Raw genomic sequence first — 25,924 nt, 5'->3', positions numbered from 1 at the left:
AGCAGCAAGGAGCGGTTCTACAACAGGTTGAGCAAGTGCAGAATGATTGTTGAGTGTGCTTTTGGCCATTTATCTGTGAAGGGAAGGGTGAAAGCTTCACTCAGGGCTGGACCACTGAGGCTCAGCACCTGGAGGGTGAATTTGAAGAGCCAGAGACCAGGGCTATTAGAGGGGCGGAGCGCGGGGCCATAAGGATCAGGGATACCTTGAAGCAGCAATTTGAAGCTGAAAGCCACGAATATTTTTTGCTATGCACAGGAGTGCAGTGCTTGTAATGGTGGGGGGGATTGTGATTGGTGGAGACGATGCACTGTGACGGTTTAAGAAAATCGCCTATTGCTTTGCAGGGTTCTGTTTGCTTTCAGTTAATGGAACGAAGATGGCTTTCAAACCAAAACCATTCTTTTATTAAAAAATCAACCACCGGAGGAGAGACAAACAAACAAACAAACAAAAACACATCAGCACTGTAGGGGATGGGTAAAAGGTTACACATCTTGTTTCAAGTAATTTTCCTCTTAACAGCAGATTTATTTTAAAATTTATCAAAATGAATTCCATTTGAAATAGAAATAATCACAGTCCAGACTGGGTCTCTATTCTCGTACATGCTATTTCTTTCACATATTCCCCCACTCTGATTCCTTTGGAGTGAGGTTTTAATTTCAGGACTAGCCACCATTTCCGATACAGTAGGAGGGGGCAGGGAGAGAACGAGAAGAAAACGTGAATCATATTGTAACACTGAAAAGTTATCACAGAATCAGCCTCTTACACTAATTAATGTCATGTTTAATTTCACTGTCGCTGGTAACAATTTATTCAAAGATTACAAAATATAAACCTTTTGGGCAGTTTTCTCTTAATTCCCATTTCCACCCAGTGAGCTCTGTGTGAAGTCACATTCTACAATAACCTAGGAGCCTTCCATTTCTGTGAGTTCATGTCTCCCAGGGTTGTCTCCCAGAAGTGTGGGTGGAAGGGGTCTCTCACTACGTGGGAAGGCTGCATCATGAGAAAAACCACCTGTGCTCTATTTTCACATTTTCTCATCTTTCAAAGTAGCAGGAGGTGGAGAAGTGATACAAATGTGTTAGATTCAAGAGCAAAACTAAGAGACCAAACCACAGACTGGACTCAGCATTCATGTATCCTGCAGTCTGAACTTGGAATCTGATACACTCCCTCATTGGCTACCATCATTTTCTCAGCACGGAAGTGCTTCTTGTCCAACAAGGAAGCCAAATTGGGACCCATAGGCATGGAACGGCCCTGAAGGAATCAGGTGAAAAAGACAGTTGTTCCCAGTTTAATCATGGCATCCTTTAGGAGTGTGATCAATGCCACTTAACTAGGGAGCAGCGTTCTAAAAATAGTTTACCTGGGCCACAGGTCACCATAGCGTCCATCACTGGGGTGAAAATCAACCACTCGTACCTGCAATTTCTACCTGAGTTCTTGTCAAATCTTTGACCTTCCTTGGAGTAATTTTACACTTCTCTGCCATAGAATTCTTCACCAACCGCACAACATACCAGTTGCGATAGTGAGATATAATTCCCCCAAAATGCCCCTTTATTTCTTTAATCTGGTGGCACAGATTTAAATTAGGGACTAAATTCAGGTGCGGTTTACAATCCCTGTAAGACACCAAATGTCAGGTATCTATTAACAATAGGTGTCTTTCTGCACTCGATCACATTCAACACGGATTTCATTTTCTACACATTTGTATCTCCTCCCAGGGGTGAGCGGAACAGAAACCTCACTTCCATTTTTCCCATCCCCACCTAGCTAGGGATTGCATTTCCCAAATAATAGGCAACATGTACCTGATTAGGAAGGAGCTATCTTCAGGAGCCATCTCCTGCAGGGCCTGGGTCACAACTGCTTTGGGAGCCAGATGCATGGGTATTTTGCTTAGTTCCAAGTCATTTACTAGGGAATCCTCTTCCCAGCCCTTTTGAAAAAATATTGACCTAACCAATTGAACAACATGAGGGTTGGGATAGTGATGGGGAACAAGGGAATCCCTCTGACTTACCCTATCTTCTTCTGTTGTTACAGAGGGTGAAATGACATTTTTCCTATCCCTGCCCTGTTCCTGCTCTTTGTTATAGTTCAATATATTTTAAGTAAGGAAAATGGTAGTAAAAATATCTGCTCTCCAGCCCAACCTGCAGCAACGTCAGAGCAACTGAGAATGAAAGAATTTGTTCCTGAAGGGGGAACCTGATGACTAACAATTGCTTTGAAATGGGGGAACAGTATAACTGAGATGCTCAGGGTTTGTTTAGACGAGGAAAAGTGATGGAGTTTAGGTCAGGTCAAGGGGAAAGCTAATGCCAACCACTGCACCTGTATCTGCTCTACAACTATAATTGTCTTTTTACACCAAGATCACTAACTTGAGCAGCCAACGCCATGTACAGTCCTAGTGGATGTAAGGCACAGGTAGTTTTTGCCCAAGTGTAGCTTGTTGGGCTCAAACCTCTCTCCCCACCTGGAGCTGATGAACATTCCTGGCTGGAGGGGGGGACACTCCTACGACTCAAAAGGAAAGGGGTTGATAGAAAAGATCCCAGGACTGACCCCAAAGAAGGGTGAGCAGCAAAAGACAGAAGCAGGCAACTCCTCTGGGGGAGCTGAGAGACCACGGTGAAGATGGTGCAAAGATCACTATGTGGGAATTAGCAAATGTGATTTAAAAAAAAAAAATCTTTGGTCAGCCCTAGTCAAGGCATTTATTACAGTTCTCTCTCATGTGGATTTTCTGATGTCTAGTAAGGATTGAGCTCTGATTGAAGCTTTTCCTGCACTCAGAGCATGTGTAGGGCCTCTCTCCTGTGTGGATTCTACGATGTGTGATCAGGTCAGAGCTCTGATTGAAGCTTTTCCCACACTCAGAGCATATGTAGGGCCTCTCTCTTGTGTGGATTTTCTGATGTGAGATGAGGGCTGAAGTATGAATAAAGCATTTACCACACTCAGAACATCCATAAGGTTTCTCACCTGTGTGGATTCTCCGATGTCTGAGAAGGCTTGAGTTCTGACTGAAACTTTTCCCACACTCAGGGCACGTGTAGGGTTTCTCTCCAGTGTGGGTTATCCAATGTCTGATAAGGGTAAAGCTCTGATTGAAGCTTTTCCCACACTCAAAACACATGTAGGATTTCTCTCCTGTGTGGATTCTCTGATGTTTGATAAGGGCAGAGCTCCCATCAAAGCTTTTCCCACACTCATGGCATGTGTAGCGTGTCTCTTCCAAGTTGATTCTCTCGTGTGTAACAAGATCTGAGTGGCTACTGAAGTTTTCCTCTGGCCTCTGCTGACTCTCGCAGGCTTTTGCTTCTTCTGCGAGTGCACAACTCCCGGAAACATTCCCTTTGGATCTTCCTGATAACGTCCCATATGGTTCTAGTGGCTCAGCATCTTCCTGCTGGGGTTTTTCCTCCTCATTCTCACTCACCATCCCATCACCTGATGGGAGACAGAGAGAATCCAGACATAGGTCACTCCCTGCACCACAGAGAAAGGAAATCTCAGAGACAGGAATGGAAAAAGGGACGAACAAACTAAAATACGTGCAGGAGAGATCAAACCTATCAGGAGCTGATTTTCCCCAAACCCTTCCCCAGAGGAGAGAGGAAGGGATCAGTTCTGGGTCCACATCTCACCAGAACACTGAGGGGAAAGCGAGATCGGGGAGGGACCTGCTGCCGGATGTCAGTCAGGATAGGTGGGAAGCCATGAGTGACATCTGCCTAATGATTCCACATCTGCAGGGAACAATCCTGAACTTGGAGAGCTCACAAGGTCTTTGAAGGGCATCCCAAATGCTTCCTGTATTCATGGACAGTTTCTGAGTTGCTTTAACCAATTCCCTACCTGTGCAGGCAGCTCTCGGGAGCACTTCTTTCTCAGAGCCCTGGAGGTCTGGAACCCACGGTTCTTCCCCTCGTTCCAGCTGCGAGATCCCATCAGGTTTGGAAACTGGGAACTCTATTCCAGGCAAAGAAAACAAGGGAGGTCAGTGAAATTTGTGGGATACTTGTCACAAGGAATATTCTATGGTTTTATCCTCAGCTCATTTTTAAGCAGTAACATCCCAAGACCAGCTTCCTTGGCTCAAAGTGGCAGGAGAGTTATTATTATAAATCATATTCATTATCTTAGTGCCCAAGGACCAACAAACGCTGGGTCCCCATTGTGCTAGGCAAAGTACATACACAGAATAGTAGATGGCTCATGCCTTGAAGAATTTACAATCTAAATAGACAAGACAGACACAGAATGGGGGAAGGGGTAGAACCCACTGTTAGAATGTAGATATACTGAGGCCTGCCTGTAAATCCTATAGTTTAAGAACTTAGGTGTATATTTATCACTTAGCTAGTTACAGGGGTATAAAAACAAAGAATCAAAATCACAGTCCACCTATGTATGGGCCTTCTCTCACTCGGATAGTCCGAGGGCTTGTTGTTAGGGTAAGGCCTTTGGCTAAGCAGCAGGGGCAGCCATAAGCTGGGAAGTGTCTGGTCACATCCCAAACCAGTCACACTGAATAAGGCGGTATTGGGCTGTTAGGAAGCTGATCCTGCCCAGATAGTGCCCATCACCACCAGATAAAGAAACAGATCTTAAGATGGTTAAAGAAAACTTAGTTTGATAGCACCCTGTCTGGCAAGAAATCGCTTATCAATGGTTGTGGTTGTGAAACCCTCATTTCTCTATTGTTTTATCTTTATGGCCACCACTTTTCTATTGTTAATCTGTCTGGTTCTCCAATTGTTTCTGTCTGCTGTATAATAAATTTTGCTAGGTGTAAGTTAATTAGGGTAGTGGGATATAATTGGATAGAGAATTATGTTAAAATATGTTAGGATTGGTTAGTTAAATTTCAATAAAATGATTGGTTAAGGTATGGCCGAGAATATTCCTGTATAAACGGAGTCAAACAGGAAGGGGAAGGGGAAGGGAAATTGGAATCATGTTTGTTAAGGGGGGTAACAGGAACAGGGAATGGGGAACAGGGACACAGGCAAGGCATCAGAGCTGGGAAGAGAACACTGGGGAATGGACTCTGTCGGCACATAGAGATAAGCCCGACTGGTGTGAAGGGCTTCAGAATATGCTTGCTTGGAAACTAACCCCAATAAACATTGCATTATCTGCACTTTGGACTTCTGGTCTTTTGCTGCCTGTGTGACAAGAACCAGGGAAGTGGGAGGCCCTCTTAAAAAACTGACCTGACCCGATAACTAAGAGTATGTCTACGCTACAAAATTAGGTAGATTTTATAGAAGTCAATTTTTAGAAATCAATTTTATACAGTCGATTGTGTATGTCCCCACTAAGCGCATTATGTTGGAGGAGCATGTCCTCAATACCTTGGATAGCATTGACTTACAGAGCAGTGCACTGTGGGTAGCTGTCCCACACTTCCCGCAGTCTCCGCTGCCCATTGGAATTCTGGGTTAACCTCCCAATGCCTGATGGGGCAAAAACATTGTCGTGGGTGGCTTTGGGTACATGTCGTCAGTCGCCCTTCCTTCCCTTCCTCCCTCCGTGAAAGCAATGGCAGACAATCATTTTGTGCCTATTTTCCTGGGTTACTCGTGCAGACACCACACCACGGCAAGCATGGAGCCTGCTCACCTCACCGCTGCTGTTTGAGCATTGTAAACACCTCGCGCATGATCCTGGAGTTTGGGCAGAACCTGGCTGAAAGACTCCAGCACGAGGACGATTGTGAGGAGGACATGGACACAGATGTGAACCTGCTGCTCACAAACTGGGAAGAATTAGTAGGGGAAGCAAAAATGGACGGAAACCTGGGAGGCAGTGACCATGAGATGGTCGAGTTCAGGATCCTAACACAAGGAAAAAAGGAGATCAGAAGAATACAGACACTGGACTTCAGAAAAGCAGACTTTGACAACCTCAGGGAACTGATGGGCAGGATCCCCTGGGAGAATAACATGAGGGGGAAAGGAGTCCAGGAGAGCTGGCCGTATTTTAAAGAATCCTTATTGAGGTTGCAGGAACAAACCATCTTGATGTGTAGAAAGAATAGTAAATATGGCAGGCGACCAGCTTAGCTTAACAGTGAAATCCTTGCTGATCTTAAACACAAAAAAGAAGCTTACAAGAAGTGGAAGATTGGACAAATGACCAGGGAAGAGTATAAAAATATTGTTCGGGGATGCAGGAGTGAAATCAGGAAGGCCAAATCACACTTGGAGTTGCAGCTAGTAAGAGATGTTAAGAGTAACAAGAAGGGTTTCTTCAGGTATGTTAGCAACAAGAAGAAAGTCAAGGAAAGTGTGGGCCCCTTACTGAATGAGGGAGGCAACCTAGTGAAAGAGGATGTGGAAAAAGCTAATGTACTCAATGCTTTTTTTGCCTCTGTCTTCACGAACAAGGTCAGCTCCCAGACTACTGCACTGGGCAGCACAGCATGGGGAGGACGTGACCAGCCCTCTGTGGAGAAAGAAGTGGTTTGGGACTATTTAGAAAAGCTGCACGAGCACAAGTCCATGGGGCCGGACGCGTTGCATCCAAGAGTGCTAAAGGAATTGGCGGATGTGATTGCAGAGTCATTGGCCATTATCTTTGAAAACTCATGGCAATCAGGGGAAGTCCCGGATGACTGGAAAAAGGCTAATGTAGTGCCCATCTTTAAAAAAGGGAAGAAGGAGGATCCTGGAAACTACAGGCCAGTCAGCCTCACCTCAGTTCCTGGAAACATCGTGGAGCAGGTCCTCAAGGAATCCATTCTGAAGAACTTAGACGAGAGAAAAGTGATCAGGAACAGTCAGCATGGATTCACCAAGGGCAAGTCATGCCTGACTAATCTAATTGCCTTCTATGACGAGATAACTGGCTCTGTGGATGAGGGGAAAGCGGTGGACGTGTTGTTCCTTGACTTTAGCAAAGCTTTTGACACAGTCTCCCACAGTATTCTTGCCAGCAAGTTAAAGAAGTATGGGCTGGATGAATGGACTATAAGGAGGATAGAAAGCTGGCTCGATTGTCGGGCTCAACGGGTAGTGATCAATGGCTCCATGTCTAGTTGGCAGCCAGTATCAAGTGGAGTGCCCCAAGGGTGGTTCCTGAGGCCGGTTTTGTTCAGTATCTTCATTAATGATCTGGAGGATGGTGTGGATTGCACTCTCAGCAAGTTTGCAGATGACACTAAACTGGGAGGAGAGGTAGATACGCTGGAGGGTAGGGATAGAATACAGAGGGCCCTAGACAAATTAGAGGATTGGGCCAAAAGAAATCTGAGGAGGTTCAACAAGGACAAGTGCAGAGTCCTGCACTTAGGACGGAAGAATCCAATGCACCGCTACAGACTAGGGACCGAATGGTTCGGCAGCAGTTCTGCAGAAAAGGACCTAGGGGTTACAGTGGACCAGAAGCTGCATATGAGTCAACAGTGTGCCCTTGTTGGCAAGAAGGCCAATGGCATTTTGGGCTGTATAAGTAGGGGCATTGCCAGCAGATCGAGGGACATGATTGTTCCCCTCTGTCATAAATATAAAGGGAAGGGTAAACCACTTTAAAATCCCTCCTGGTCAGAGGAAAAATCCTCTTACCTGTAAAGGGTTAAGAAGCTAAAGGTAACCTCGGTGGCACCTGACCAAAATGACCAATGAGGACACAAGATACTTTCAAAATCTGGGAGGAAGAAGAAAAAAAAACAAAGGGTCTGTGTCTGACTGTATGATGCTTTGGCCGGGGACAGAACAGGAATGGAGTCTTAGAACTTAGTAAGTAATGTAGCTAGGTATGTGTTAGATTATGATTTCTTTAAATGGCTGAGAAGATAGCTCTGCTGAATAGAATGAATATTCCTGTCTGGGTGTCTTTTTTGTAACTTAAGGTTTTGCCTAGAGGGATTCTCTATGTTTTGAATCTAATTACCCTGTAAGGTATTCACCATCCTGATTTTACAGAGGTGATTCCTTTACTTCTATTAAAAGTCTTCTTGTAAGAAAACTGAAAGCTTTTTCATTGTTCTAAGATCCAAGGGTTTGGGTCTGTGGTCACCTGTGCAAATTGGTGAGAATTTTTACCAAACCTTCCCCAGAAAGTGGGATGCAAGGGGTTGGGAGGATTTTTGGGGGAAAGACGTGTCCAAACCACATTTCCCAGTAAACCCAGATAAAGTTCGGTGGTGGCAGTGGAAATCCAAGGGTAAAATAATTTTGTACCTTGGGGAAGTTTTAACCTAAGCTGGTAAAAGTAAGCTTAGGAGGTTTTCATGCAGGTCCCCACATCTGTATCCTAGAGTTCAGAGTGGGGAAGGAACCTTGACACCCTCTATTCGACATTGGTGAGGCCTCATCTGGAGTACTGTGTCCAGTTTTGGGCCCCACACTACAAGAAGGATGTGGAAAAACTGGGGAGAGTCCAGCAGAGGGCAACAAAAATGATTAGGGGGCTGGAACACATGAGTTATGAGGACAGGCTGAGGGAACTGGGATTGTTTAGTCTGCAGAAGAGAAGAATGAGAGGGGATTTGATAGCTGCTTTCAACTACCTCAAAGGGGGTTCCAAAGAGGATGGATCTAGACTGTTCTCAGTGGTAGCAGATGACAGAACAAGAAGTAATGGTCTCAAGTTGCAGTGGGGGAGGTTTAGGTTGTATATTAGGAAAAACTTTTTCCCTAGGAGGGTGGTGAAACACTGGAATGTGTTACCTATGGAGGTGGTGGAATCTCCTTCCTTGGAAGTTTTTAAGGTCAGGCTTGACAAAGTCCTGGCTGGGATGATTTAGTTGGGGATTGGTCCTGCTTTGAGCAGGGGGTTGGACTAGATGACCTCCTGAGGTCCCTTCCAACCCTGATATTCTATGATTCTATGTTCCTGAAAGCACGGGCTGTGGCAATTGGGACATCATGGCGGCAGTAGGGCTGGTTGATACAGTGGAATGCTGATTCTGGGCCAGGCAAACAAGCACAGACTGGTGGGACCGCATATTGTTGTGGGTTTGGGATAATTCACAGTGGCTGCAAAACTTTCGCATGCGTAAGGCCACTTTCCTTGAACTTTGTGAGTTGCTTTCCCCCACCCTGAAGTGCAGGAATACCAAGATGACAGCTTCTCTGACAGTTGAGAAGAGAGTGGCAATAGCCCTATGAAAGCTTGCAACACCTGACTGCTACCAGTCAGTCGGGAATCAATTTGGAGTGGGCAAGTCTACTGTGGGGACTGCTGTGATCCAAGTAGCCAGTGCAATCACTGATGTTCTGCTATCAAGGGTAGTGACTCTGGGAAATGTGCAGCTCATACTGGATGGCTTTGCTGCAATGGGGTTCCCTAACTGTGGTGGGGCGATAGATGGAACCCATATCCTTATCTTTGCACCACACCACCTTGCCAACCAGTACGTAAACAGCAAGGGATACTTCTCAATGGGGCTGCAAGCACTGGTGGATCACAAAGGACGTTTCACTGAGATCAACGTGGGGTGGCCGGGAAAGGTGCATGATGCTCGCATCTTTAGGAACTCCAGGCTGTTTGAGCAGTTGCAAGAAGGGACTTAGTTCCCAGACCAGAAAATTACCACGGGGGGGGGTGTTGAAATGCCAATAGTTATCCTTGGGGACCCAGCCTACCCCTTGCTCCTATGGCTCATGAAGCCGTACACAGGCAGCCTGGACAGTAGAAAGGAGTAGTTCAGCTTTAGGCTGAGCAAGTGCAGAATGGTGATAGAATGTGCCTTTGGACTTTTAAAAGCCCACTGGCACTGTTTGCTGACTAGGTTAGACCTCAGCGCAACCAACATTCCCATCGTTATTGCTGCTTGCTGTGTGCTCCATAATATCTGTGAGAATAAGGGGGAGATGTTTACGGCAGGGTGGGAGGTTGAGGCAAATTGCCTGGTGGCTGATTTTGAGCAGCCAGACACCAGGGTGATTAGAAGAGCATAGCTAGGCGTGCTATGTGTCAGAGAGCTTTTGGAAACCAATTTCTTGACTGGCCAGGGTACAGTGTGACAGTTGTGTGTGTTTCTTCTTGCTGCAAACCTGCCCCCTTTGTTGACTTTAATTCCCTGTAAGCCAACCACCCTCCCCCATTCGATCGCAGCTGGCAAAGGGTATAAAGTAACTATTGTTTTGAAACCATGCATTCTTTCTTTATTAATTTTTTAAAAAGTGAGATAATTGACAAGGTAGCCTGGGTGGGGTGCGATACGGGAGGAGGGAAGGACAAGGCCACATTGCTTATTGTGGCCACACTACAAATCAAAACTGTTTGAATGCCAGTCTTCTGTTGCTTGCGCCATCCTGTGGAGTGGAGTGGCTGGGTACCCGGAGCCTCCCCGCCACGTTCTTGGGCGTCTGGATGAGGAGGATATGGAACTTGGGGAAGAGGGTAGGTGGTTATACAATGGATGCAGCAGGGGTGTGTGCTCGTGTTGGCGTTCCTGCAGCTCCAACAGCCGCTTCGTCATGGCCGTTTGCTCCCCCATTAGCCTCAGCATCATCTCCTGCCTCTGCTCTTCGCACTCACTTAATGCTTTCCTGTCCTCTGCCATGGAATGCTTCCGTGCATTAGGCTGTGCCCTATCAGTGGGAGAGGACTGCATGAGCTCGGAAAACATGGCATTGCGAGTGCGTTTTTTTCACCTTCCAATCTGTGATAACCCCAGGGATAGAGACAATGGGGGGACCATAGAAACATTTGCACCCGGGGGCAGATAAAAAGGAGAGTAAAATTTAAGATAAAAAGGGAGAGTAAAAGTTAAGAAGATACATTTCTGAGAACAAAAGGGAGACTCTTTCACAGTGAATCAAGCAATTCACAGCAGACAGCACATGTGCTTTAGATACAAGGTCACATTTTGCCTTTTATATTGAGTGCCTGCCGGCATGGTGACACATCACACACAGCTGGGCAGCAGAATTCAGATGCCAGGCAGCCATGGTAAGGCTCAGGGTACGCGGGGTTGGCTTCTCATGCAGAACATGTGGGAATGGTTTCACATTGCAGTGGCCTCCTTTCCCATAGCATGCAGTGCCGGCTGGGTTTCACATTTAAAAGGAGGGGCTGCAGTTTTCGGGTGGATATGCAGCACACACCTACCCCCACCCCACCATGTGGCTATTCTTTGGGATGGTCCCTTCACCCCTCCCCCCACCACGTGGCTATTCTCTGGGATGATCCCTTTTAGCCAAGCGCAAACAACCCAGCATGAATGGGGTCCTTTTACTGTTCCCTTAGACAAATTCCTCTATTTCAACCAGGTGACCATGAATGATATCATTCTCCTGAGGCTAACACAGAAAGATAAAGACTGAATGTTGCTTGAATGTGACCAAAACCCAGAACCATTCGCTGCCATGCTTTGTGCTGCAATGATTCCAGACCACTTACTACTGGCTTGGCATGGTAGCATCCTACCGTGGAGGATGAAATAAGGCAGCCCTCCCCAGAAACCTTCCACAAAGGCTTTCAGAGTACCTCCAGGAGAGCTTCATGGAGACGTCCCTGGAGGATTCCGCTCCATCCCCAAACATGTTAACAGACTTTTCCAGTAGCTGTACTGGCCGCGAATGTATCCCAAGTCTTCAGGGCAAATCAAACATTAAACACGACTGCCTTTAAACCCCTGTACTGTAGTTACAAATGTGCACTCACCAGAGCTGCCTTTTCCAGCTTCAGGGTCGGGGATCCTGCCTTGGGAGGGTATTGGCTCCAGGGTGATGAAAAGGTCCTGGCTGCTGGGGAGAACGGATTCACCACGTGCCTACTGCTCATTCTCTTCCTCCCCCTCATCCACAAAATCCTCCTCCCTGTTGTGTGAGACTCCCCCCTTGCAGCTGTCCATGGACAGTGGTGGGGTAGTGGTAGGGTCCCCCCCTAGAATGCCATGCAGCTGATCATAGAAGCAGCATGTATGGGGCTCTGACCTGGAGCGACCATTTGCCTCCTTTGTTTTTTGGTAGGCTTGCCTGAGCTCCTTGACTTTCACGGGGCACTGCTGTGTGTCCCTGGTGTAGCCTCTCTCCACCAGGCCCTGTGCGATTTTGGCATGTATATCTGCATTTCTTCTTTTTGATCGGAGTTCTGCCTCCACAGATTCTTCTCCCCATACAGCAATCAGATCCAGTGTCTCCCTTTTGGTCCATGCTAGAGCTCGTTTGCGATTCTGGGGGGACTGCATGGTCACCTGTCCTGCTGAGCTCGCCATGCAGACCAAACAGGAAATGAAATTAAAAATTTCCTGGGGCTTTTCCTGTCTACCTGGCTAGTGCATCGGAGTTGAGAGTGCTGGCCAGAGCAGTCACATTGGAGCACACTGGGATAGCTCCCGGAGGCCAATACCGTCGCATTGCATCTTCACTGCCCCAAATTCCACCCAGCAAGGTCGATTTTAGCGCTACTCCACACGCCAGGGAGGAGTACAGAAGTTGATTTTAAGAGCCCTTTAGGTCAACAGAATGGGGTTGGTTGTGTAGATGCATTCATTTTAAAGTCAACCCAACGCTGCTAAATTCAACCTAACCCTGTAGCGTAGACCAGGGCTAAGAGGTAAGCCTTTAAGGAAGGTTTTAATACACTTTGGAACTGATCAGGGAGTCCCATGAGGACTGATGAGGGGGCCATGGTAAATATGCATTTAGATCCTTTTCTTGTTTTATATCTTTTCCCCATAAGGCACACTGTCATGGATCCATAGGATCTGTGCAATGCCCTGGATTTTAAACAGCCCTTGGGAAGCCTCTGGCTTCAACGCACCTATTTCAACCCGTGAACTCTGCCAGCAGGCCCAGCTGAACTACACTCCTCTTCAGAGACCGTTCCTCATTCATGCTTCAATGCACCTCAGCAAGTTTTTGCTGTGACACTGGGCAGACTTTTAAAACATAGCAGGGTTTATTAGTCAACCGAAACACAGCATTGGAAAGTCCTTAGATTAGGACAGAGAAGCAAAGAAGACAATATAGTCCAGACTGGACAATGCCTTTGAGCCATGCTGCTGTTGAAAACAGTTTCCTTTCACTGTGCCTGTCCATTCGTCTTCGATCCAGTAGAGCTCCCTGCATCTGTGAGCCCATTTCTTCCTGCTCCCCAAAACACGAGTCCATGTATGCTTCACTCAGCCAAGCGGAGATCCTCCCGTGGACAGGTGACAATTATTCCCTTGTCTCTGTCGGGTATTCCACTGATGTAAGTTGGTTCCAGCCAGTCCTTAATGAGCCATTCAGATCACCCCATGACAGCTACATGACAAAACACCTCATGTCTCCTGCTCTGTCTAATCATAGCAATACTAATCACAGAGGGAAACTGAGGTGTGTATTCGCATCATAGAAGTACCACCAAAATTCCCACCTCTATTTTACACACACACACAGCCCTTGGAGAGAAACCAAAGCACAGGAACAGGATGTTTGTCCTCCACTGTGTTCACTGGACTAGCTGCAACCCTCCAACCCTGGTCAAAAAGGAGAGGCATGTGGGTCCCTAGCCATAGAGAGGGGCTGGCTAGAGTCCTGATACCTGAGAGGGCATTCCTTGAGCAGAGCATGGAGGCAGGTCAAAGGCTTAGCTACCCCAGAACTGTGACATCGCAAAAGCGCATTTCGGGGAATTAGGAAATCTAGTGACTCAGGTGTAATGGGAGGGAGATGTGTAATGTGGAAAACGCTGGGGAACTAAACACTAAAATTCAGCAAAAAGAAAAGGAGTACTTGTGGCACCTTAGAGACTAACCAATTTATTAGAGCGTAAGCTTTCGTGAGCTACAGCTCACTTCATTGGATGCATATTGTGGAAACTGCAGAAGGTCTATCCCCGGCAAAGACAGAATATAGACAGACACACAGACCCTTTGTTTCTCTCCCTCCTCCCAGCTTTTGAAAGTATCTTGTCTCCTCATTGGTCATTTTGGTCAGGTGCCAGCGAGGTTACCTTTAGCTTCTTAACCCTTTACAGGTGAGAGGAGCTTTCCCCTGGCCAGGAGGGATTTCAAAGGGGTTTACCCTTCCCTTTATATTTATGACACGCCCCCCAAATCTCAGCTAGGGTGAAACACTGGCTGGGATTTCTTCCTGGAGCTCTAGGAAAAACAGAGTTAATAAGACACATGCATCTCTAAATATACTACCAAGTACATAAAGACTAACAATATTTTCTACATCTCAAGGACGATTTTAACCAGTTGATTCTGGGAAACTTTCACAGGAGAGTGCATCCCCCACTTTGCTAGAAGCTCCTGAGATGTGTTGGATGTCAAAATCAAAATCTTGGAGAGCTAAACTCCACCGAAGTTTTTTGTTAGTTTCTTTGACTTCTGCAGTTTCCACAGTATGCATCCGATGAAGTGAGCTGTAGCTCACAAAAGCTCATGCTCAAAATAAATTGGTTAGTCTCTAAGGTGCCACAAGTACTCCTTTTCTTTTTGCGAATACAGACTAACACGGCTGTTACTCTGAAACTAAAATTCAGGAGCAACAGCCTCTAATTCTTCCAGAAAAGGAGAACGTAAGAAACAAGAACTAGGCCACACAACTTCAGGAGGGACAGGCTCAGAGACACAAGGAGCCTGGAAGGACGACAGCTTTAGGTTGCTGCAGATGGAGAGAGGGGGGACAAGGCTCTCCCCAAACTCTCACTCCTGTTGACCCCGACCTGTGACCTATGACCCAGTCTCAGGTCTTGTGGGTAATTTTATACTTGCTAGAGGTAAAATGTCATTATCAGAGTATTGCTTATCAGCTTGGAACATGCATGGAGGGGCAAGGAGGTGAACAGAAATAAATGGGTTATTAAGCTTGTTAATGGCAGTGGTGAGCTGGAGCCGGTTGTTAAATTTAGAAGCCCTTTGAGAACTGGTTGTCCCACGACTTCTAAAAGGGCTTTGACATTTAACAACCAGCCCAAAGTGGTGCCTTAGGCACCGACTCCGTGGGTGCTCTGGGGCTGGAGCGCCCACAGGGAAAATTTGGTGGGTGCAGAGCACCCACCAGCAGGTCCCCGCCCCGTCCCACGCCCGGCCCCAGCTCACCTCCGCTTCCCCCCTACCCCCGAGTTATGCTCCACCCCGCTCTGCTTCTCCATGCCCAAACAGCTCATTCGTGGGATGGAGAAAGAGAGCGGGGCGGTGTGTTCAGGGGCGGAGGCGGAGCAGAGGTGAGCTGGGGCCGGGCGGGGAGCTGCCGGGGGGTGCTCTGAGCCCACCAAATTTTCCCTGGGGGTGCTTCAGCCCTGCAGCACCCAGGGAGTCGGCACCTAAGGCGCCACTTTTGATGTGATCAGTGGGGGGAGCAGCTGCTCCCCCTGCTCCCCCCAGCTACGCTCCTCCGCCCCTAGGAGCCAAAGGGACCTGCCGGATGCTTCCCGGGAGCAGCCCCAGGTAAGCACCACCGGGACTCACCATCTCGCCCCCCGGCAGGTCCCTCTGGCTCTTAGGGGCGGGGTGGGCATCCACTACGGTGACCCACGAGACCTTCCTGCCCGGTTCCGGGAGAAGTCAGGGGACAGGGGTAGATGGGGCAGGAGTCCTGGGGCACGGGGAGGGAACCGGTGGTTAATATTTGGCAGCTCATCACTGGTTAAGGCCCTTATATTAGGTCCAGGCTTTATGGGAGTGGTTATGCTAAAGTCTGGGATTTACCTGAATAGGCCTAAGGAGAGAATCCCAGGTCAGATATTTTGCACCCTCATTTTGAGAGGCTAATGAGGAACCACAAACAGGTGCAATAAGCCACAGGATTCTGAAAGAAGGAAGTTCGGGGGGGGGCAGCTTCAGCAATTAGGTTGCTATGCAGTATCTCAGCAGTTGGACTGCATTCATATATTGGAATTATTTATTAATAAGTGATGTAAATCATGAGTCTTGATGCTTAATTATGGACTTCCCAAAGGCCACATATGGGTTGTGGCAGATATTGACAGTCTTGTAATCAGAGTAAAGGAGCAGATATCGTATATATCTGTACTATTACCATAAGGAAGCAGATAAAATACCTCTCCTAGTCACCATTTTTTTTGTTTGTCAGGTCCTGGAGACAGTGTAAATTGAAGCAGGGCCTCCCTTCTGATGGTCTCCCTTGTCCTTTGATCTTTGTCTCCAATGGTGTCCATAACTGGCAAGTATGCACAGTGCAAGACCCTCTTTACTACACTTATCTTAGTCTAATCGTTAGGTGCATTGATCCTTGCCTATGATTTCAGTTATAACTGTCTGTATTAAATCAAGTTCTGTGTCTTTCACCAAATTTCATCTTCTCAATTAACTATGAGTAGCCAGGTACAGGGGCAAGCTGTACCCCAATATGTAACCTTAGAGGTGTAAAAATTGTCACTCTGTGACACCATCAACAGTGTCCGTTTGTGCTGGGTAGCGGCCCGGCTATGGGAGGGAGGAATGCAGCAAGGACTCAGGATCGGTGGCCGGGGTCGCTGTGCATAGAGATGGGGAGGGGGGTAATGAGTGGGAGAGGGAGGTCAAGAGTTAAAATAATATTTGGGGGGGAAATGTATAATGAAGTGAAACTGAACAGAAATAAAACTGGAGCGTAGGCTCTAAAGCAACAAGACTTGGGTAGGGATTCGGGGTTAAAGGTCTGGGATCCCCCACAGATCTAGATCCCCAAACCTCTCTTCCCTCAAACTGACCCACCCAGCCCACTTCCTGGGTGCCTTCCTCCACACTCCCCTCCCTTTCTTCCCATTACTCTCAGCCACCACCACCTCCCGGCACCTTGGGAGCTTTTTGTGTTCCCTCCTCATCTCACTACCTCATCCCCCCCCCCCCCACTCCATACCGCTAATCCTGCACACACCTTCCCCATGTCCTGGCACCCCAGAATGATCTACTCCCCCTTCTCCTCCCCTCCCATGGCTCTGTTCTCCCTTGACCCTTGGACTCCTAAATGGCAACATTATACGCTCTGCTATCAAAAGATGAGCTCATTTAATTGTCACACAAGCCATGCATCAGTCATACATGTATTTACTCAATTCTACAGGTGGCATATTTTCCTCTTAAAAAGAGGTAAAGGCATGAAAGCGCTAGTTATTAATGTAGTTATGAATGTATCCAATAAGGATACACTAAATGCCATTTTACAATGACTGATGGCACCAAAAAAGCAAATGTCCAAAAAATTATTCTAGTGGGTGGGAGATAAGGCCAAAAAAAGAAAAAAAAGGGGGGGGGGGGCAAGGAAACTTGTCAAAACTTGTATGATGAATGAAGGTATAAAGTTATTACTACTCAGGTTCTTTAGAGACCCCACAGCTTCTAATAACCCAGGGGACAGGACTCCTTACCCAGCAAGACCAAAGTCTCATAGTTCTCCTGCATGACGTCTCTGCAGAGGGCTCTCTGAGCGGGGTCCAGCAGAGCCCACTCTTCCCTGGTGAAATACACAGCCACCTCCTCGAAGGTCACCGGCCCCTGAAAGAGCAAGAGTCCCACACTCAGTACCCACTGCCCCACTCACAGCCCCACTAGTCGTGGGGGAGAGGAGCCAATCAAATGGGAGCTCTGGGTGGCTTTGTCAGGAATCCCACCCCCAACCCACTCAGAGCACCCAAAAAACGGCAAGTGTCAGGGGGAAAAGAGAGCCCCTCCTCTCTCCCAGCAGATCCATCACACACCTACTCGCCACAGACTGATACAGGAGATGGAGCCCCTAGCAGGGTCCAGGGAGAGCTCCCTGGTAGGAAGCCCAGCGCTGTTCTCATTGTGAGGAGCTGGACAGGCCCAGCCTTAGTGGGGCGCGGACTAGGCGACATTCCGGGGGGGCCCTTGCTGAGGGGGTTCCTCTGGCAGGGGTGTCCTGACTCATCTCCCTACCTCTCTTCCGTGCTCGGTCTCTCCGGAGCTGAGGCAGGGGACACGAGTCTGTCCTGCTGCCTCGGGGTCAGGCGCGGGAGCTGCTGGCCGCAGCCTTCAGACTAGTGAGCGCCAATGTGTGTGAAGTGACAGTGTGCTGTGTCTCTCACACTCCCCCAACACACACACCCCCCCCCACAATAGACACTTCAATTACTGTTATTACTTCCTGTCAAAATACGCAATGCACATACGTTCTCTGTAATTTTATTCTTTCACATTCGTTAAGGGTTACAGTGCGGTTATTTTAGCTTTGTTTCAGAGTAACAGCCGTGTTAGTCTGTATTCGCAAAAAGGAAAGGAGGACTTGTGGCACCTTAGAGACGAACCAATTTATTTGAGCATGAGCTTTCGTGAGCTACAGCTCACTTCCTCAGATGCATATCGTGGAAACTGCAGCAGACTTTATATACACACAGAGAATATGAACCAATACCTCCTCCCACCCCACTGTCCTGCTGGTAATAGCTTATCTAAAGTGATCATCAAGTTGGGCCATTTCCAGCACAAATCCAGGTTTTCTCACCCTCCACCCCCCCACACAAATTCACTCTCCTGGTCTGCGCGTTTCATAATTTTATTTCTGTCTTATGCTTAAATTCAGTTCTTTGAGTAATGAGTTCTCAAATGCCGAACCGGTCCTGGCTGGAGTAATTATTACTGTAATTAACATATTGTGCGTTTTCGTTCATTATTGAAAATGGCACAATCAAAGCATAGACTGTAAATTTTGCTTGTGCTTACCATAGCAGTGCTTGTTTAAAAAAAAAATTAGCTAAACTCAAAATAGACACTGTGCAGATGAAGATCACGTATCTTCAAATTGCATTTTTAGTTATATCTGTAAAGTAACTTACAATTTCCTATGAAAATAAACGTAGTTCCAAGTACGATACGAATATCAATGCTGAAGTCAAATGTTAGTGTGTCACATACATGATAGGTTTCAGAGGAGCAGCCGTGTCAGTCTGTATCCGCAAAAAGAACAGGAGGACTTGTGGCACCTTCTAGACTAACCAATTTATTCGAGCATAAGCTTTCGTGAGCGACAGCTCATTTCATCGGATGCATTCAGTGGAAAATAGTGGGGAGATTTATATACACAGAGAACATGAAACAAAACCCATTGTTTCCATACAGACTGTAACAAGAGTGATCAGATAAGGTGAGCTATTACCAGCAGGAGAGCGGGGGGGCGTGCGGGTGGAAAAACCTTTTGTAGTGATAATCAACTGCTGGAAATGGCCCACCTTGACAAGAACATCTGAGGAACAGTGTGTGTGTGTGTGGGTGGGGGGGTGAACATGGGGAAGTAGTTTTACTTTGTGTAATGACCCATCCACACCCAGTCTTTATTCAAGCCTAAATTAATTGTATCCAGTTTGCAAATTAATTCCAATTCAGCAGTCTCTCGTTGGAGTCTGCTTTTGAAGTTTTTTTTGCTGAAGAATTGCCACTTTTAGGTCTGTAATCGAGTGACCAAAGAGATTGAAGTGTTCTCTGACTGGTTTTTGAATGTTCTAATTCTTGACATCTGATTTGTGTCTATTTATTCTTTTACGTAGAGACTGTCCAGTTTCGCCAATGTACATGGCAGAGGGGCATTGCTGGCACATATCACATTGTTAGATGTGCAGGTGAACGAAAAGAAGCCCTTGAGGAATTCCACCATGATTTCAACAATTTCTATCCCAACATCAACCTCAGCCTGGACCAGTCCACACAAGAGATCCACTTCCTGGACACTACGGTGCTAATAAGCGATGGTCACATAAACACCACCCTATACTGGAAACCTACTGACCGCTATTCCTACCTACATGCCTCCAGCTTTCATCCAGACCACACCACACGATCCATCGTCTACAGCCAAGCTCTATGATACAACCGCATTTACTCCAATCCCTCAGACAAACACCTACAAGATCTCTATCAAGTGTTCTTACAACTACAATACCCACCTGTGGAAGTGAAGAAACAGATTGACAGAGCCAGAAGAGTACCCACAAGTTACCTACTCCAGGACAGGCCCAACAAAGAAAATAACAGAAATCCACTAGCCATCACATTCAGCCCCCAACTAAAACCTCTCCAGTGTATCATCAAGGATCTACAACCTATCCTGAAGGACGACCCATCACTCTCACAAATCTTGGGAGACAGGCCAGTCCTTGCTTACAGACAGCCCCCCAACCTGAAGCAAACACTCACCAGCAACCACACACCACACAACAGAACCACTAACCCAGGAACCTATCCTTGCAACAAAGCCCGTTGCCAACTGTGTCCACATATCTATTCAGGGGACACCATCACAGGGCCTAATCACATCAGCCACACTATCAGAGGCTCGTTCACCTGCACATCTACCAATGTGATATACGCCATCCTGTGCCAGCAATGCCCCTCTGCCATGTACATTGGTCAAACTGGACAGTCTCTACGTAAAAGAATAAATGGACACAAATCAGACGTCAAGAATTAGACCATTCAAAAGCCAGTCGGAGACACTTCAATCTCTCTGGTCACTCGATTACAGACCTAAAAGTGGCAATTCTTCAGCCAAAAAACTTCAAAAACAGACTCCAATGAAAAAAGAAAAGGAGGATTTGTGGCACCTTAGAGACTAACAAATTTATTTGAGCATAAGCTTTCGTGAGCATCCGATGAAGTGAGCTGTAGCTCACGAAAGCTCATGCTCAAATAAATTGGTTAGTCTCTAAGGTGCCACAAGTCCTCCTTTTCTTTTTGCAAATACAGACTGACACGGCTGCTACTCTGAAAGACTCCAACGAGAGACTGCTGAACTAGAATTAATTTGTAAACTGGATCTAATTAATTTAGGTTTGAATAGAGACTGGGAGTGGATGGGTCATTACACGAAGTAAAACTATTTCCCCATGTTTATTCCCCCCCCACACACACAGTTCCTCAGATGTTCTTGTCAACTGCTGGAAATGGCCCACCTTGATTACCACGACAAAAAGTGTCCCTCCCCCCACTCTCCTGCTGGTAATAGCTCACCTTACCTGATCACTCTTGTTACAGTCTGTATGGAAACAAAACCCATTGTTTCACATTCTCTGTGTATATAAATCTCCCCACTGTATTTTCCACTGAATGCATCCGATGAAGTGAGCTGCAGCTCACGAAAGCTTATGCTCTAATAAATCTGTTAGTCTCTAAGGTGCCACAAGACCTCCTTTTCTTTCTGTTAAGCTTGAAACTGTAGCCACCAGAGCTGAACACACGGTGGTGTGATGCCACATTACAAAATGCACTTTAAATAAAATAAAAGGCTACACAATACACCACATACCATCCCACCCTTACTTCTGCTGGCGGTGGCATTGCCTTCAGAGCTGGGCGCTCGGCCAGCATCAGCCGCTGTCAGGCCTCCCTGCCAGCGCTTTATTTGTGCCACGGCTGAGCTCTGGCACGTCTTTCTATACAAATTAAGCACTAGAGGGAGGCATCGGGGCCTGGACGAGACGGTGGGGAGCCTGGGAGGACCAGGGGTGATGGGGGACACTAAAATACAAGTTCACCCAGGGTGCCATTCTCCCTAAGGCCAGTCCTGGAGCTGGATATGGAGGGAGGGGCATATCCTCCAAGGCAGTGGTTCTCAACCAGGGGTCCCTGGACCTCTGAGGGACTGCAAGCAGGTTTGAAGCGGTCCTCCAAGTGGGGCCAGTGTTCGACTTGCTTGGGCCTAGGGCAGAAAGCCCAAACCTCACTGCATGGGACTGAAGCCTGAGGCCATGAGCCTCAGTGGCTGAAGCCAAAGCTTGAGTAATTAGCTTTGCAGGGGCCCGTGTCACATGGGCCCCAGGCAATTGCCCTGGTTGCCACCCCCTAATGCCCAGCCCTGGCTTTTATATGCAGAAAACCATGCATATGTGGGGCCATCAAGTTTTTATAGTATGTTGTGGGGCCTCAGAAAGAGGCCCCACAACCCCTCCCTAAGCTTCACTGGTGGGTGCCCCCTCTATATCTCATAGCAGCCACTGGTTAATCAGCTCTGGCTCCAGCACTGGGAGTCTGCTCCATTTTTCTAGCCCCACCTAGGTGGGTTGTTTCCTGTTCCACAAATTAGGGCATTTCAATCTTCTAACCTCACGGATCTGTTCCTAGAATCTAAGCCACATATTAAACAAGTCCCAACAGATTTGCTACGCCCTGGCTCCTCCCTTTCTCCACCCTGGGAATTTCCTGCCCTGCTCCAACCTCCAAACCAGATGGTGCAAACCTTCCCATCTGCGGGGTATTTGCTGTCCATCTCCCTCCTGCAGGAGCCCACCAGCAACCCCCCAGTAATTCCTACCTGAACTGGCTCCTTTGCAGCCATTTCTCTCCCCCGTCCCATGAGAGGATGGGATGAGCTGGAGGGAAACATGGACGTCATTCTGCAGACTGGCAGGGCGAGAAGGGCAGTTGTGGAGGTTTAAGAACAGGCTTTGATTTCACATCACGATTCCTCCAGGCCCTTTCCCTGCAGGCAGACACCCTAGAGTCTGCCATGCTGGGAAAATGCTTGATCTCTTTAATACAGTGTGGACCTGGTCCCTCCTGCTTGGGCTAAACCCACAGAGACATTTTTCAGCCTCCCCAGTAATAAAAACAACAAGGAATCTGGCGGCACCTTAAAGACTAACAAATTTATTTGAGCATAAGCTTTTGTGGGTAAAAACCCCACTTCTTCAGATTTATGGAGTGAAAATTACAAGATGCAGACAGAAATTTACTGGCAAATGAAGAGAAGGGAGTTATCTCACAAGTGGAGAACCAGTGTAGACAGGGCCAATTTGATCAGGGCGGATGTAGTCCACTCCCAACAATAGATGAGGAGGGGTCAATTCCCGGAGAGGCCAAGCTGCTTTTGTAATGAGCCAGCCACTCCCAGTCCCTATTCAAACCCAAATTCATGGTGTTAAATTTGCAAATGAAGTTCAGTTCTGCTGGTTCTCTTTGAAGACTGTTTCTGAAGGGCTTTTTTTGTGTGTATGTGGGTTCAAGTATAACTACTTTCAAATCTGTTATAGAATGTCCAGGAAGATTGAAGTGTTCTCCACTGGTTAGGTAACTCCCTTCTCTTCATGTGCCGGTATATTTATGTCTAGTTTCAGAGTAGCAGCCGTGTTAGTCTGTATTCACAAAAAGAAAAAGAGGACTTGTGGCACCTTAGAGACGAACCAATTTATTTGAGCACAAGCTTTCGTGAGCTACAGCTCACTTCATTGGATGCATTCAGTGGAAAATACAGGGGGAGATTTATATACACAGAGAACATGAAACAATGGGTGTTACCATACACACTGTAACCAGAGCGATCAGGTAAGTTGAGCTATTACCAGCAGGAGAGCGGGGGGAAGGGGGGGGAACCTTTTGTAGTGATAATCAAGGTGGGCCATTTCCAGCAGTTGACAAGAACACTGAGGAACAGTGAGTGTGTGTGTGGGGGGGGGGGGCATAAACATGGGGAAATAGTTTTACTTGTGTAATGACCCATCCACTCCCAGTCTTTATTCAAGCCTAAATTAATTGTATCCAGTTTGCAAATTAATTCTAATTCAGCAGTCTCTCCTTGGAGTCTGTTTTTGAAGTTTTTTTTGCTGAAGAATTGCCACTCTTAGGTCTGCAATCCAGTGACCAGAGAGACTGAAGTGTTCTCCAACTGGTTTTTGAATATTTATGTCTGCATCTGTAATTTTCACTCCATGCAATCTGAAGAAGTGGGGTTTATACCCACAAAAGCTTATGCTCAAATAAATCTGTTATTTAAGGGGCCATCGGACTCCTTGTTGTTTTTGTGGATACAGACTAACACGGCTACCCCCTGATACCTGACACCCAGTAATAAAGTCTTTCAACAAGATGCTAAAAAGGAGCAGAATCAAAGGGGCTGGGCAGGCTCCATAGAGGCCACTGGCTCCTCCCTTCATGCCCTTCATGCCCTCCCTTCATGCCTCCATGCCCTCTTGGTGGCAGAGGACAGCAACCCCATCCCCACCCCAGAGGAAGCCATGTCTCAGGGCTCCCCCAAAGAGCACCCACTAACCCTGATCCCTTTTGGGGAATGACTCAGGGCCACAACTTCCCACTCAAACAAGGACAAATACCTGCAGACAAAATGGGTGAGGAAATATCCCAGAGCTGAGGAGAATAATTAAATTACAATTTGAGAATTAGGGAGAAAATAGGGAAAAATAAGAGAACAGAGAGTCAATTTTAGGAAAAGCGAGGGAAATGCCTTGGATTTCATAGCCATATGTGGTAAGGGGAGAGAAAAGGGGGAAAACTAGAGAGAATTGTTTCAGTATATGGCACAAACAGGAAAAGGATGCAAGGAGCTCACCCCCTCTCTCACACACACACTTCTCCCCCCGGACTGTCCTGGCTGCACAGAGACCGTTCAATCCCCCACCTGCCCCACCGTCCTTCCCACCACCTCCAGCCACACAAAGGGGAACCCCCGGGCCCCATTCTCTGCCCCCACCTGCATCTCAGCGGGGCCAGGGGCAGATCCTGGCTGCAGCTGAGACCGGCCGCTCCGCTATAGGGCTCAGGCGGCTCCAGCGCGGCTGGCCGGCACGTGGGCAAACCAGGGAGCCGATTCCCGGGGGCTGCAGCGTCTGGGGCTCCCCGGGGCAGAGAGTCACGTTCCCGCCCGGCCCCAGCGCTCCCCCCGGGGGCTCTCACTCACCTGGAGTCCCCTGGCTCCGGAGCGGATGGTGAGAGTCCGGGGCTCTAGGAGGCTGGTTCCCCACGTGGCAGGGAAGGAGCTTTAATGACGGGCCCCCCCCCCAGCAGGGACCCCAGGGGGGAGCAGCCGCTGCCCAGCCCGGGCTCCCGGGAGGCAACAGCTGAGTCTGGTCCGGGCCCGAGCCCCGCCCCCAGGCGCTGCCCCGCCCCCGGGCTGTGACAGGCCCCGCCCCCAGGCGCTGCCCCGCCCCCGGGCTGTGACAGGCCCCGCCCCCAGGCGCTGCCCCGTCCCCAGCCTCTGGGCTTTGTTCCCACCGCTCCCCTTTCTTGCGTCTTGCAAAGAGCACCCCCGGGGCGGGCTGCAGCGCTGGCTGGGGCTGTCTGCAGTGGCTGAAGTTGCCTCCATGGCTTCTTCACCTGGGGGGCGGGAGCAGATGGGCCCGGGGTGTGCAAGCCAAGAGAGGGGGCAGGGGAAGAAGGACTGTTTGGAAAGGTGGGTTTATTGCGGGGGGGGTTGATCCACAGGGGATCAGAAGGAGTTGGGCAGCAGAGACTCAGGGAAATTGAGGGAACCCCGCAGGTGTTGGCCAGGGTTTGTACAGCACCTTGCACAAGAGGGGGTCCTAACCTCAGTCCCGGTCTGTGCGGCACCTGAGAGCCCCGATCTGTGGTTCCTGATCACGGGCACCGGGAATGGATAGAGGGGAGACCTCAGCACCCGGAGGGTTCGTGCAGCCCTGGGCACAGGCCCCAGTGGACGGCGCCGCTGCTCTCACAAGGGGTTGGCTTAGAGAAGCCCAGGAGTGCCAGTCCCATGTGGTCTAGTGGTCAGGATTCCTGGTTTTCACCCAGGCGGCCTGGGTTCAATTCTGGGTGTGGGAAAAGGGCAGTGCTTTTGCTCAGAGGGGAGGCAGGAATTGAAAAAAGAAAAGGAGGACTTGTGGCACCTTAGAGACTAACCAATTTATTTGAGCATGAGCTTTCGTGAGCTACAGCTCACTTCATCGGATGCATACCGTGGAAACTGCAGAAGACATTATATACACAGAGACCATGAAACAATACCTCCTCCCACCCCACTCTCCTGCTGGTAATAGCTTATCTAAAGTGATCACTCTCCTTACAATGTGTATGATAATCAAGGTGGGCCACTTCCAGCATAAATCCAAGTGCTGGAAGTGGCCCACTTGATTATCATTCACATTGTAAAGAGAGTGGTCAGTTTGGATGAGCTATTACCAGCAGGAGAGTGAGTTTGGGGGGGGGGGGGCGAGAAAACCTGGATTTGTGCTGGAAATGGCCCATCTTGATTTTCATACACATTGTAAGGAGAGTGGTCACTTTGGATAAGCTGTTACC

At 48.0% G+C, this 25,924-nt stretch overlaps 1 protein-coding gene across 2 annotated transcripts; it reads right to left on the bottom strand.

Moving 5' to 3' along the window:
* Positions 1–384: 384 nt before the first annotated feature.
* On the bottom strand, positions 385–24,732 carry LOC311519836 (uncharacterized protein). 2 transcript variants are annotated; one of them, XM_084626799.1, is made up of 5 exons: positions 24,567–24,732; positions 22,188–22,276; positions 17,296–17,422; positions 3,889–4,002; positions 385–3,519 (listed from the first exon to the last, which is right to left on the bottom strand). In XM_084626799.1, the coding sequence occupies exons 2-5, from the start codon at positions 22,266–22,268 to the stop codon at positions 2,732–2,734; spliced, it is 1,110 nt and encodes a 369-aa protein (XP_084482925.1). In that variant the 5' UTR covers positions 22,269–22,276; positions 24,567–24,732; the 3' UTR covers positions 385–2,731. The 2 variants fall into 2 exon arrangements, with proteins under 2 accessions (XP_084482925.1, XP_084482926.1); XM_084626800.1 differs by lacking the exon at positions 22,188–22,276.
* Between the last annotated feature and the right edge of the window lie 1,192 nt (positions 24,733–25,924).

Source organism: Lepidochelys olivacea, assembly GCF_965140295.1.
Source record: "Lepidochelys olivacea isolate rLepOli2 genome assembly, chromosome: 4".
In the NCBI taxonomy this organism is placed as follows: Eukaryota; Metazoa; Chordata; order Testudines; family Cheloniidae; genus Lepidochelys; species Lepidochelys olivacea.
This window is presented reverse-complemented; position numbering and strand designations above follow the sequence as displayed.